Here is an 11,935-nt window from a genome sequence, read left to right on the forward strand (position 1 = left end):
GGGGGTTTACACTAAAGGAAAGAGTAAACATTACCATGTGACAAAGGGTAGGCCATAAGAATATACTCTCTGTAGGAGGGTAAAGCACAGAGTAGATGATGCGTTACTCCCTAAAAAAGGGTTCCGTTAAAGATTTACCCTTTCAAAGAGTGTAACCCAAAAAATGTTACACTCTAGACAAGAGTAAATCAAAAGAGTTTACCATTCAGAAGATGGTAAAAAACGTCTGTGTGTCATGTTACCCCTCCCTGGCGAGTTTACTCTTCATGAAAGAGTAAAATTTACCATCTGGAAGGTGGTAAAAAACGTCTGTGTGTCAAGCTACCATGCTATGGCGGGTTTACCCTTCAGGAAATGGTAAAAAAGTTTTCAGTGCACCCACCAACATCCGGCGGTACCGCTGACTTCTCGGCCCCAGCGCGCGGCTCGCTCTACTGACCTGACCGCGACCGGCGCCTCCCCCGGGGCGGCAGACCGTGATTTCAGGTCAGACGGCTCGACCGTCCCCGACGGCACAGCGGTGAGAGGGCCAACACGGCCCACCACTCAGACCGACCTCATCTGCGAGCGCCCGCAGAGCGCCGAATGAGGTGATGCTTCTTCACGATAACTGATTGCGCGCAGTTTGGATTCTGGTACTGGGTAGCACAGTGACTTTATTCCGGGAAAGTTTAACATTTAAAAGCCAGAACGTTCAACGGTGGACTCGAGTTTTTCAAGGGTCTTCAAGCTTCAAACCTTACTGACCGGCTGCCTCTGTGTGTCTGCGTCCCCCGTGTGTGAGCAGGTATATCTGCGTCCCACGACTCGGCTGACATGGTAGGCGAGGAGGTATCTGTGTTTTTATGACTCAGACTGACCTGATATGCGGCCACTGCCAGGTCGTTGATGGCCGGCGTGGAGGAGGCAGTCGGCGGCTGCTCCGGCTGCTCGGCCCTCTCGTCCAGCATCTCCATACTCTGACTGCGACTGCGGAGCTTGGCGCTGCGCGACAGCCGGTTACAGAGCGACACCACTCGCAGCGAGTGCTGGGGACAGAGCGACGGAGCGGGTCACACACAGACAGAGACACACAGACACATAACACACAGCTGTGGGAAAGAGTTGGTGCGAACACAGATGCTGCTAATCGCTTTGAGTCGAGGGTGAAAGTTGGGAAGATGGAGAGGAAAATCGATCTAAAATAGAACATGTGTAAAGTGTACATTATAAGGCTTGTCATGTTAACATATATATAACTACTTTTTTGCACATCACCGAAATACACGCATTCCCCCGTTTCAGCTAGCTTTAGTTCAAAAGATTCGCTCGTTTTAAGGTGCCACAAAGTCTGAGTTCAGAGTGACGCACATAGTTCAAAACAACGCATTTGGTCGGCGACTTCTGAGCTACGGTCGTCAGCCCCGGATGTTTTCAATCTGCCGGGCAGCATCATTTCCGGGTGCCCGTCGGAAACCTCTCTGAGCGCCCGCGTTCGTCGGTCGAGTTCGCGACCGGTCGACGGGGCATCCCACTGCCGTTCGTGTGGCAACAAATCGACTCGAACACCGAGAGCAGAGCGCCCACAAAAAACGACCTCAGTTTGCGCCTGCCGCCGGCGGCTGTGTGAACTGACGATCGTTCACCGCCGATCGTTCGTCGCCCTAGGGACAACTGTGGTGCGCCGGAGGCGATCGCGGCGCATCGCTGCTCGTTGTGTTTCGTTCTGCAGTTGGCAGGCGGCACGGCACACAGCGGTGGCGGCAACGGCTGGTTACGGCCAGTTGAAGCCTAGCCCGTCCGCAGCCCCGCAGGCATTGATCGGAGGCCGGCCGACATGGGGCGAGACAGAGACCGAGAGAGAGAGAGGGAGAGAGAGAGAGAGAGAGAGAGAGAGAGAGAGAGAGAGAGAGAGAGAGAGAGAGAGAGAGAGAGAGAGAGAGAGAGAGAGAGAGAGAGAGAGAGAGAGAGAGAGAGAGAGACAGAGACAGAGAGAGAATTGGAGAGTAGAAAGGTGCCCGGAGGTGAGGAGGAGAGAGACGAAGATGAAAACAGGTAGAGACAAAGAAGGACTGGCCCCAGCCCCCCTCAGTAAGGATGAACTGCCTCTTGGTTCCTCTGTGACCGGTAAGAACTACATAGTTCCACCGCGGCCGGCAAGCAGACCGCACCCGTTGCCACCTGCACAGACCGATTACAACAGATGCGGTGACCTGTCCGCGGTCGTCACCAATTATTGCAGCAGTTAGTGGCGAGCCGAGCAGTATCTAAGTCGGGATGAGACAAGATGTGATCGAGAAAGCGCGGCATCAGTATCATTGCATATGACTGACTTGGTGTCCATGGTGACAGTCGATCAAGACAAAAGGGCGGGGTCGATGGTGACATTTTCGACCAATAACTACAGGGCAAAATGGTGGTGTGATTCGGAAAACCCGTCGCTTAAGAGCGAATGAAAATTTAATGAAAATGGTGAGGAGCTATAGCTGAGCTCATAATGGGAAAAGAAGCAAGAGATAGTTTAATCACTCAGCTGGAGACAGAGAGACGTTAAATATTTCAGATGAGTTGTAACCAAAACATGTGATGGGACTTAAAAACCCGTAAGCTCAATACCATGGTTAAAGCAGCTGTTAGTAGATATTAAACCAATTACAGTAATCGCATTTTTCAAGATTTTTTCGTAATGGTCAGTTCAATAAAACTAGATTCTGACAAAAAATGCGCCATATTTTATTACTCTTATGATGAGGATGCCACAGCGCTCGAACAAATAAGGGCCTAGTAAGAAACTCAGCGCTGTGGGACCAGCTGAACTGTGGAATGAAGCTCCGAGTATGTAGCGGCTCACAGCTGCAGAAATTGGCGGTGCGGTTGATAGTCGAAACTATGGCGATCATCCTCGCTACTGATTCTCAACAGGTGCGACACACGGCTGTGGGGATCGGAGGGCACACCCAGGTGTCTGTAACGGCTTATACATGTCGGGGCGTGGGAGGCCAAAGGCATAAAGGCTCAGGCGCCTTACGGAAAGGACTTGACTGTTTTTTTTTTGTAGAATTATTGGTATGATAAAAATGAAAGAAAGCGATTTATAAAAGTTATTTATATCGGGTACAAACATCGGAATGCCATTGCCACGAAGCATCAAACGACAAGGCTGCTCTGTATAAACGACAAAACAAACATGGCTAGTTACAAAAGCAACTTATTAATTTGATGTGATTACGTAATCCCCCCCCCCCCCAATATTGGCACCGAACGGATATCCGGAGATTTCATGTTTTCCACCGGCCTATACAACCCTGGTATAGGATCAAACGCAGGTGGTGCCGCCATGTCGGGTCATATGGCTGGTGTCATCAAGTCTGGCGCAGCGCTCGAATCATTCCGACTGGACGCCTGATCTAGGTGCATATCCGAGTGATGACCCTGCTGTCGACCGCCTGCTAACGGGATAATCTGGCACTAGTCGAGCGCACCGCCCGCCCCCGCGAGGACGTTTCGCGAAATGGACGCGCCAGGGCTGTCTGCGGATGCTCTCTACGCTTGGAATAGGGCAACTTTGCAGACATCAGGGCTTGCAGCCGGAAATTAACAGCAATATTCCCTACCGGGGGATGTTTTACGACTGTTCTGCTTTGTCCAATGTGAACAACAGACGATGTGGACTGATAAATGGCCGTTATGACCCGTTTGCTGTTTATTCGAATTTCATTGTTGACGTTTACCAGACTCTACCTGCCTAATTTGTCAGGCGAGCAGGAGTAGGTAAATGAGAGATATTCTGGAGGAAATGACATGTTTCTTCGCCTTTTTACTGACAAAATCTTTTCGGTAAAACAATGTGGTTTCAAGTTTTTGTTGCTACATAAAGTTAATGACAACATACCGGTAGCACGCATTTATCTATATGTATATCTTTATGAAATACTTTTAGCACAAAGCAAAAACAAAACCAGAAACATAATTCAATGCTGCTACTTTCTTTGCTTAGCCTACATACACAGCCTTTGCCTATAAAGCAACTTCGTCACGCCACACAATTTGGCGCGTCCCATAGTGATAGCGTCTCGATCGCCCCGAGCCGTGCGGCGCAGTATGAGTTCAGGCGCTTACCACTAGTGCCACCTGTAGGCGAAACGGCAAAACGCTGAGCCGTATCCGCCACATGAGTGTTGAAGGGCTGCGGTCACGCTTTATGGGCCACGACGAATGAGCACTTTATGAGTGATTACTGTTGTGCAGGCGTCGACTCAACATGCATGAATAATAATTTTACATGCATAGGAATACGAGTCGTATGAGGAAAATATAAGGCATATATTGGTATTATTCGGGTCATTTCCTACTACTTCTATTCGAAAGCTATAGTTCCTCGCCATAGATGACTTCTATTATTTCTCTGCTGCTTTTTTAAAGAACCTTAAGCATTATATCGTAAAGCTACCGCGTTTTATGCATGCAATCAATGTTTCTTTTTTATTGCTATCCCATTGTAAAATCAACTTATTGTCCGTTGATTGAAATGTCCCCACGAGCAAACTGCGCGGCGAGCGCCATCCGACATGATCCCTAATTAATGTCACCTGCTCATTAGCGCTGTCACGCCAGCCGGCCGAAAACGACAGAGTCACGTTTACATATTCTACAGGGGTGCTAATTAATGACGAAGCAGTACGACCTGAGTCCTGGCCGGGATGAGGCGAACCAGGGGATGCATCGTCCTCAAACTACTTCCTGTTGTTGAATCATGTATATGCACCTACCTTAGCGGCAGCTAATAAGGAATTTGATACAGATTCTCTTTGTATATACTTCGCAGGAGGTAATCAAACTACAAATGCATATAAGGTATCCTACATTGTGCTCCGTGCAATGTGCATATCAGATTATTGGCCTTGATGTCATACCTACATGTAGAAGTTAGGGGGAGCTTGTAGAAAACTATTTCACATAATGATCAATATTGCAGATGTTAGAACTATAGCAAATACTCGAGAGGCGCAAATCCAATTTGTTACAAGTTGAAAACAAACGGCTTATCTTGACATCTCAGCTTTAGGCGACAAAAGTTGGAGACAAAGCCTTGGAGCCAATTTATGGACCAGCACCACCCAACTAGCTAACGGGGCGCTCCCCATCGACCCTTCATATAAACAGGCTATGACCCTGCATAGTATTTTCCCTAATGAACAAGCCAATAGTGAATGACAAACAATAGAAAAAATGATGTTTTAAATGTAAGATATTGTCTCGGAGTCAGAATAGTGCAATGACGTTGATCAAACACATGTGCCTTCTTGTAGGTTGTGTGATCTTTTGGTCTGTTCGGAGAAGAACTCTGTCCTTTCTCCCTCTCTTATTCTCTCCATGCCTCCCTTCATACCTCACTCGTAGGGTAACACACTCACCTTCCAGCGTCTGCGAGCCTGGTAGTTTTTCAGGTTGTCGATGTTGACCTCCTTCTCTCGCTGTTCTGCCTTCTCTTCCTTTCCTCGTGGCTGTCGAGAAAGATGGAGAGAGATGGTTATGTGCCGCCGATAGAGCAAGGGCCGCAGGGAGTCACTAACACAGCAGTGCAGGGGCTGTAACTTGTTATCATGTTTGTCGTGTTGATAAGGCATGAAAATACGACATTGCAATCCTAACACCTATTTTGCTGAAAGCAGTACATTACACACCACTGCGCAACACAACTTCAATATTTTAACAAAAATAGTACAAAGTCAGCGAAACACATCGTTGTAGCAACCGTAATGTGCGCGCATGTCCAGTATATGCGCAGATTGCAGCGATAACTATCCAGCTCCAGGCATCACAGATTCACATCACAGCCTTTGTCCGTAACTACAACAAACCGACCGCGGCGCTCGCCCGGTATCCCCGCCACCTCCTGCACGGGCCGGTCAGACCTACCTCGATCCAGGGATGTCGCAGACACTCCTGAACGTCCGCACGCCGCCTGCGGGCACACGATAGACGACGAGTGGTCAGCGCGCCACCGGGCAGCCCGCCCGGCGGCCGTTTGCCATTGATTTGGCCTGCAGCGGGGCGCGTGAATACTCCGACCGACTGCCGCCGACCGCACGGAATCGATCAGACTGTGTCGGCCGTGACCCAACCGGGCCTGCACTGCCCTGCAGAGCTGCTCAGCGCCCCCAAGGAGAGGGAGGGGGAGGGGTGTGCCCTCACCGCGCCGGCTGCAGCCGATGAAAGGTGGACGCGTTATTGTGATTTGTTGCAATTGGCTGTTATTTTGTGGCTACACTGACTGTAGGTTTTCTCGAGGGCGTTAAGAAAATAATTTGCAGTGGCACAGACATGAAAGAGGTGACACCAGTTTGCTCACTTCTCTACCACGAATTTTGCTCCTCTGTCTGGAAATGAAATAAAACGACCACACTTGGGTTTCGATATAACAGACGTCTCTTAATCTGACGTTGTTCAATGTGCTAAACGCGCATTGCTGTTCGGTTGCACCAGCGCATCCAAGTTATTGTTTATTTCCGATTTCAAACGACTAAGATCATTTTGCCAATGATCGATCCCATTCTGCAAAAAGTGTCGAATCTTAACTTGTCAAAGGAAGTGCATGCATGATCACAAACATGTGCTATGCCTTCACCTATGTGTGCACTGTGCAGTCACTGTGTGCACTTAGCACTACACAGTGTGCAGCCAACGTCAGATATCCGCTGACCCTCTCTCTCACTGCCACTGTCACAGCAGCGACTAATCATTGAATTAGTGGCCTTATCCACTCGGCGGCCGGGCCCCAGAGCGCTTTTGGGTGAGATCAGTGTCAGCGGCGATTTGGCTTCGGTTCCGATCGCGCCACCGGCAGTCGCTGCCTGCTAATGTCCGGTCTGACAAAACAACTTCAGAATTAAGTCGGTATCTACAGGAAGGGCAGCCTCTGAATGTTGCATGGAGCATAGACGGTAATACCTATATTAGAATATTTTTTTTATCAAAATATTTTCATCGCGGAGTGTAATAATGATGTGTGATAAAGCAGTGATGACACATATGTAGACTAAAATGCATCAACATAATGCTTTATATCATGTTTAGGTGCGCTGAGTAAAAGAAAACATTGAATGTCCCTAATGCTAGAACCTGTTAGGTATAAAGCAATTGATACCACACCTACAACCACACGAATGTTATGCTAGATACGAGCACTTCATTTTGTCTCCGGATGACATTTCTTTTTTAACTCAACAGCCAATGGTATGCTCTTTTAATTACCTCCTTAGTCCTTCCCTGAACGCCGTCGCCAAGCTTAGCACGTGTGCTGCTGTGCTAGTTCATTGACCATATCTGCATAAATATCCCGTTTCTAGTCACACATACCTCAGCCCTGAATTTCACGTGTCTTTTCTTCAACAAAGGAAACGGCGTTAGCAATACAATCAATCTAGAATACTTTTCATTGTTATATTTTCAAGTCACATCAATCGGTGGGTGTCCAGGTCCTTCCTGTATCGCCCCAACTGCGCACCGGGCTACCGGTCCATCGCCGGCCGTTCGCCCGTCCCTCCCCTACCTCCCCTGGGTCCGCGACCTTCCCACTATTGACCAAACCGGGGCGCGCGCGGGCAGCCCACCATCGTGTGGCCGTCGGCACCACGCGCGTACCGACGTGCGTCGCCATCGACGAGAGGCGTCGACGGTGCCGTCGGCGCACCGGTTACCGACGGCACTCCCGGGAGAGGGGAGAGAGGGAGGGATAGTTGCTGCGCAGAGACAGCAGGGTGACCCTAATATGGAGCGGTCGGTCGAGAGCGCCAAACCAGATTGGGGCGGTGCAGAAAGCGGTTTCAGCGAGATGCCGCTGCGCAGGTTCACGAGGCGCATAGAGATTAGATGGGAATGACGAGTTTATCGACCAGCATAAATATATAAGGAAAAGTATTTCGTTGCTGTTGGAGATAAGCGCGTTATTTTTGAATCGGGATAAGTGGCTCCTATTTGCGAGACTTATTTAATGGACATGTTATATATGAACATCTCCTGATGGCTGGTCTCACATTATGGCATTTGATCCTGACGTTTCATTATTTTTGCGCATTACCTTCCTGCAGCTATTTGTAATAAGTAATTGATACACTTGGGAGCGTCGCCAAGAATAGACTGATATAGGACACTCTGTATAAAAACAGTTATCTGACAGTGATTTGAGAGCCACACATGTGCCTGTAGCTAAGCCAGATCCTGGACAAGGCACTGAACGTGTTCGATACGTACATATTGTTCGATGAATTATTCTATTAAAGTTTTAACGCTGCAGAATTAGACTCAAAAAGTTTCCGCGACGCAGGGTGGACAATCAACGTTGAACTAAATCAGTGCTAGGGACGACTAAAAAGACTAAAGCCGGTCTCTTAGTAGAAGCCTGGTGAGGGTGACTAATGACTATACCTACCGTGCATGCACTCCCCTATCTGAACACTATGTACATAGGGGAGAGTGGGGTAATTTGGCCGGTGGTGTAAATTGGCCGCCCCCACCTGTACGATGTCTTATAAAAGTGAGTGAAATAACTCTAGTCTCTATTCATTTGTCATGGGTAGAAATAACTGGAGGACAAATGTCAAAACTTTGCCCCTCGTAGTTTTATTCAAAATTAATAAAACGTTAATTTCATTAGAAAATGGTAACTTTTACTTCTGTTTACAAAGTTGTGTAACATGTAGTATTTGGGCTAAAAACGAATTCAGACATTATAGCGCCATTCTTGAGGGTGTTCAGCGGTTCCAAGAGCAATTTTATCTAATTCCGTAAAGCCGTGATGACTTTATAGACATAAATTTTCAGAATGGCAATATGGGGTAATTTGGCCGGGACTAGTGGGGCAACTTGGCCGGTGCGCTCATGGTCACTATGCTGGGACGGCCGAGTTTTCATGGTCCATTGTACCATAAATGACATGATTCATGACCAACTTTGACTACTTTGATGCCTTACTTCCGATTGGTCAACTGTAAGAGCATGTGACGTCATCAAAGGTTACCAAACGTTTTTTTTTTGCTAATAAATCCTTACATAAAAATGGTACAGCCGCACAAATGGTCTCATTCTGTTCAGCTCGCCAAGGCGCATCGAATGATATGCATGATGACCTTGAAATCACGTGACCTTGAGGTTAAGCGACCTGATGCAACGTGACCTGAGGTCAACCTTTGACCTTGACTTCTCAAGGTCAACACATATATCTTTCGATGCGGACTGACGAGAGAATTACGATGGTACTAAAAGTTTTGGCCTAGCTTGATTACTTCAAAAGTTATTCGTAAAAAACGGTGATCGCATCTAGAGCCGCTAATTTGGCTATTTTGACCCCTGTGACCCCTGAGCCAACCTCCAAAATGCAGCAAATGCGTCATAGGACACACGTCATTGCTGAATCTGAAGCTGACTCGCAATATAACAGAAAATCCCGACCGCAAACTAACACCGGCCAAATTGCCCCACACCCCCGGCCAAATAACCCTGCTAGTGGGGCAATTTGGCCGCCTTGCAGACCTTTGTAATACGTCACAATTTCAATATAAGTAATTACTCTATCATTTCAAGTTCACTGTCCAGTAAAGTAAAATGAATGCGACACCTGCCAGCGTTGAGAAAATGCAGAAATGTGTCGTCAATTTTAAGTTATATCGTTTCCTAAAAAAGCGGCCAAATTGCCCCACTCTCCCCTACGCAAAAATGCATATAACCTCTTTTTTGAAGCATCATAGATGAAGATAGGCTTCGCTTATCAAAACAACTTGTCCTCTCCGTGGCGGAGTGGATAAAAGCGCCGAAAATTGACGCTTAGCCGACAGCGAGGGCCCGGCTCAAGCCCCGGTGCGGGCGGCCGCATTTAGCTCCTACGTGTAATGGCGTGCGTGTCTGTGGCAGGGGCCGCACAGAAGCCAGGTAACGTGAGTGAGCGGAAGGGGCCGTGAACCACGTGAATCCGTTTCGAAACGTGAAACATAATTAGAAGATGCACATTCAAAACGGTTAATTGTGTGTGCGTTGGTCAAATCAGGTGACATGAGGATCTATTCAGTATTCATGGCACGGCTTCAGTAAAGTTTTATGTTTTCGAGCTATGCTAAATGCCATTCGGCATCATAGAATCCATGCCTAGCTCAACATCATAAATTTACCATTTTAGAAGCTGGTCGTCTAGCACGAAATGAGTTCTGCCAATATCCGCTTGAATAGTTCATATGCCGAGTGGTCTGTAAGGTTCACGACATCTCATTAAAATTCCAGAAGCTATCAGAAACTGCTGAAATGGCAATGACCGATGCGGATATCAAATGAATGGATTGGGCTTCAAAAACGGATCAAATCCATCTCAATGCGAGCAAAATGACTCGCTCAGTCTCTCAGCATATATGCCATTTCAAAGAAGAATAATAAACTTCTAATGTGCGGGAAAGTTTTGCAAACGTTTCATGGCAACTGGCATGCAGTCTACATCGGGTTCAGTTTATACGACTCCATAACCAGAGATGTGCATGGATCCGAGTGATGGATATGTGATCTAGTCGAAGCAAACTGCAGGCTAGGATATATGATCCCACCGGATCCCGCGCAAAAAATACATCCTGGATCTCTGATCTCATAGGATCTGACGATAAACCAAGAACACGGATCTATGATCCGAGTGGACCCGAACATGCAAAACGTTTGAAACCATGTTTCCAACTGTTTTTGTCAATAAGCGTCACAAAACTATGAATTACGAGCACTCGTAACTCGTATGACAGTCATGAAATCACATACAATTACTAAAAAAAGAACTTCTGTGAGTTGCAACAAGTGAATCTCAGGATGTCTGTGTTGACAAAAACTTGAGCTCACTGGATCTTGAGCGAGTTTTCTAATTAAATCTTCCGAACGTTCTTCTTCAAAAATACAAAACACACGTTTCCCAGTACTGGGAGTGTTTCCAGGGGCTTCAGATGCATTGCTCCGCATTGTCCATAAATAGCCTCATTGCTGGTGCGCCCTAAAACACCAAATCATCATCATCATCATCGCAATTCGTATTGCCCATGATGCTGCGTATGCGTCTCGAAGCACATGTAGATTCTAAGTACATTATTACATTTAAGTACATTTAATTGTCTACATTTAAGTGTCTCCAATTCAATTAATGTAACTGCTCTCCATTGTCTTATACAACCCATCTTACTGCCTTCATGACCAGCATCCCATAATACGCCACACACTCTACATTCACACATGGGACGTGACGTGGGCCACCAAGTTATGACGTTAGTCATGCATTTAATTGACCATGGGGATTCCTAAGCACCTTGGGGTCATTCAAGCTGTCTTGTAAATGAAACAGCTGAAACAGAGCTCACTGACTCCTTCCTAGGAAAAATGTCGGGACGTGTTATGGATAGCATAGTCATAATGCAATTAGCAACTTTAGAGCTGAGGCTCTAGCACATATATTTGGTTGACAGCGATCTAATACAGTTAATTAACTTGGTATGGAAAGTAAAGGAAATTAACATATGTTTCTATTGGATTAAACCCCGCCATATCCACTGTGACGTACACGTCGTCTCAGAGAGGGAATATTCAGTGGCATAGATGGCAGATGTTGACCTTCTCGGTTCTATCTTGCAAGTGCTTATGGGAATACAAAGCACGTCCTGTCTTCCTAGATGCATTTATTTAACTTTCTTCTTTAGTACCACCTAAGTGATTAAATACTATTCAGAGGCATATCAAAATCATATCAGCAAAGTTATATTCAAATAATATAACTATGCATTTTAGTAAAGCATATGGAAGTCAATGTTAAAAATGTTTCAGCGGATCAAATTGCGTTTCAAATGAAGTTTGACGAGATCGCGTATTGATCCTGCAAATAAACAGAAAGATGACCATCGGCTCTTGAAACATCTCAAGTAGTTTCATTTTTGAATCGAGACTC

General features: G+C 46.7%; 1 protein-coding gene across 3 annotated transcripts in view; it reads right to left on the bottom strand.

Annotated features, from left to right (window-relative positions):
• LOC122366114 (death-associated protein kinase 1-like) overlaps window positions 1-11,935 on the bottom strand; it is a 138,843-nt gene that overhangs the window by 42,472 nt on the left and 84,436 nt on the right. For all 3 annotated transcript variants that reach the window (XM_043337962.1, XM_043337963.1, XM_043337961.1), the window contains exons 7-9: window positions 5,899-5,944; window positions 5,394-5,483; window positions 861-1,028 (exon numbers count right to left, since the gene is read on the bottom strand). In XM_043337962.1, coding sequence (XP_043193897.1) covers window positions 861-1,028; window positions 5,394-5,483; window positions 5,899-5,944 — 304 coding nt within the window. The remainder of the gene's footprint in view (window positions 1-860; window positions 1,029-5,393; window positions 5,484-5,898; window positions 5,945-11,935) is intronic.

The sequence above is a fragment of the Amphibalanus amphitrite genome, unplaced genomic scaffold (assembly GCF_019059575.1).
Source record: "Amphibalanus amphitrite isolate SeventyFive unplaced genomic scaffold, NRLGWU_Aamphi_draft 000785F_arrow, whole genome shotgun sequence".
Classification (NCBI taxonomy): domain Eukaryota; kingdom Metazoa; phylum Arthropoda; class Thecostraca; order Balanomorpha; family Balanidae; genus Amphibalanus; species Amphibalanus amphitrite.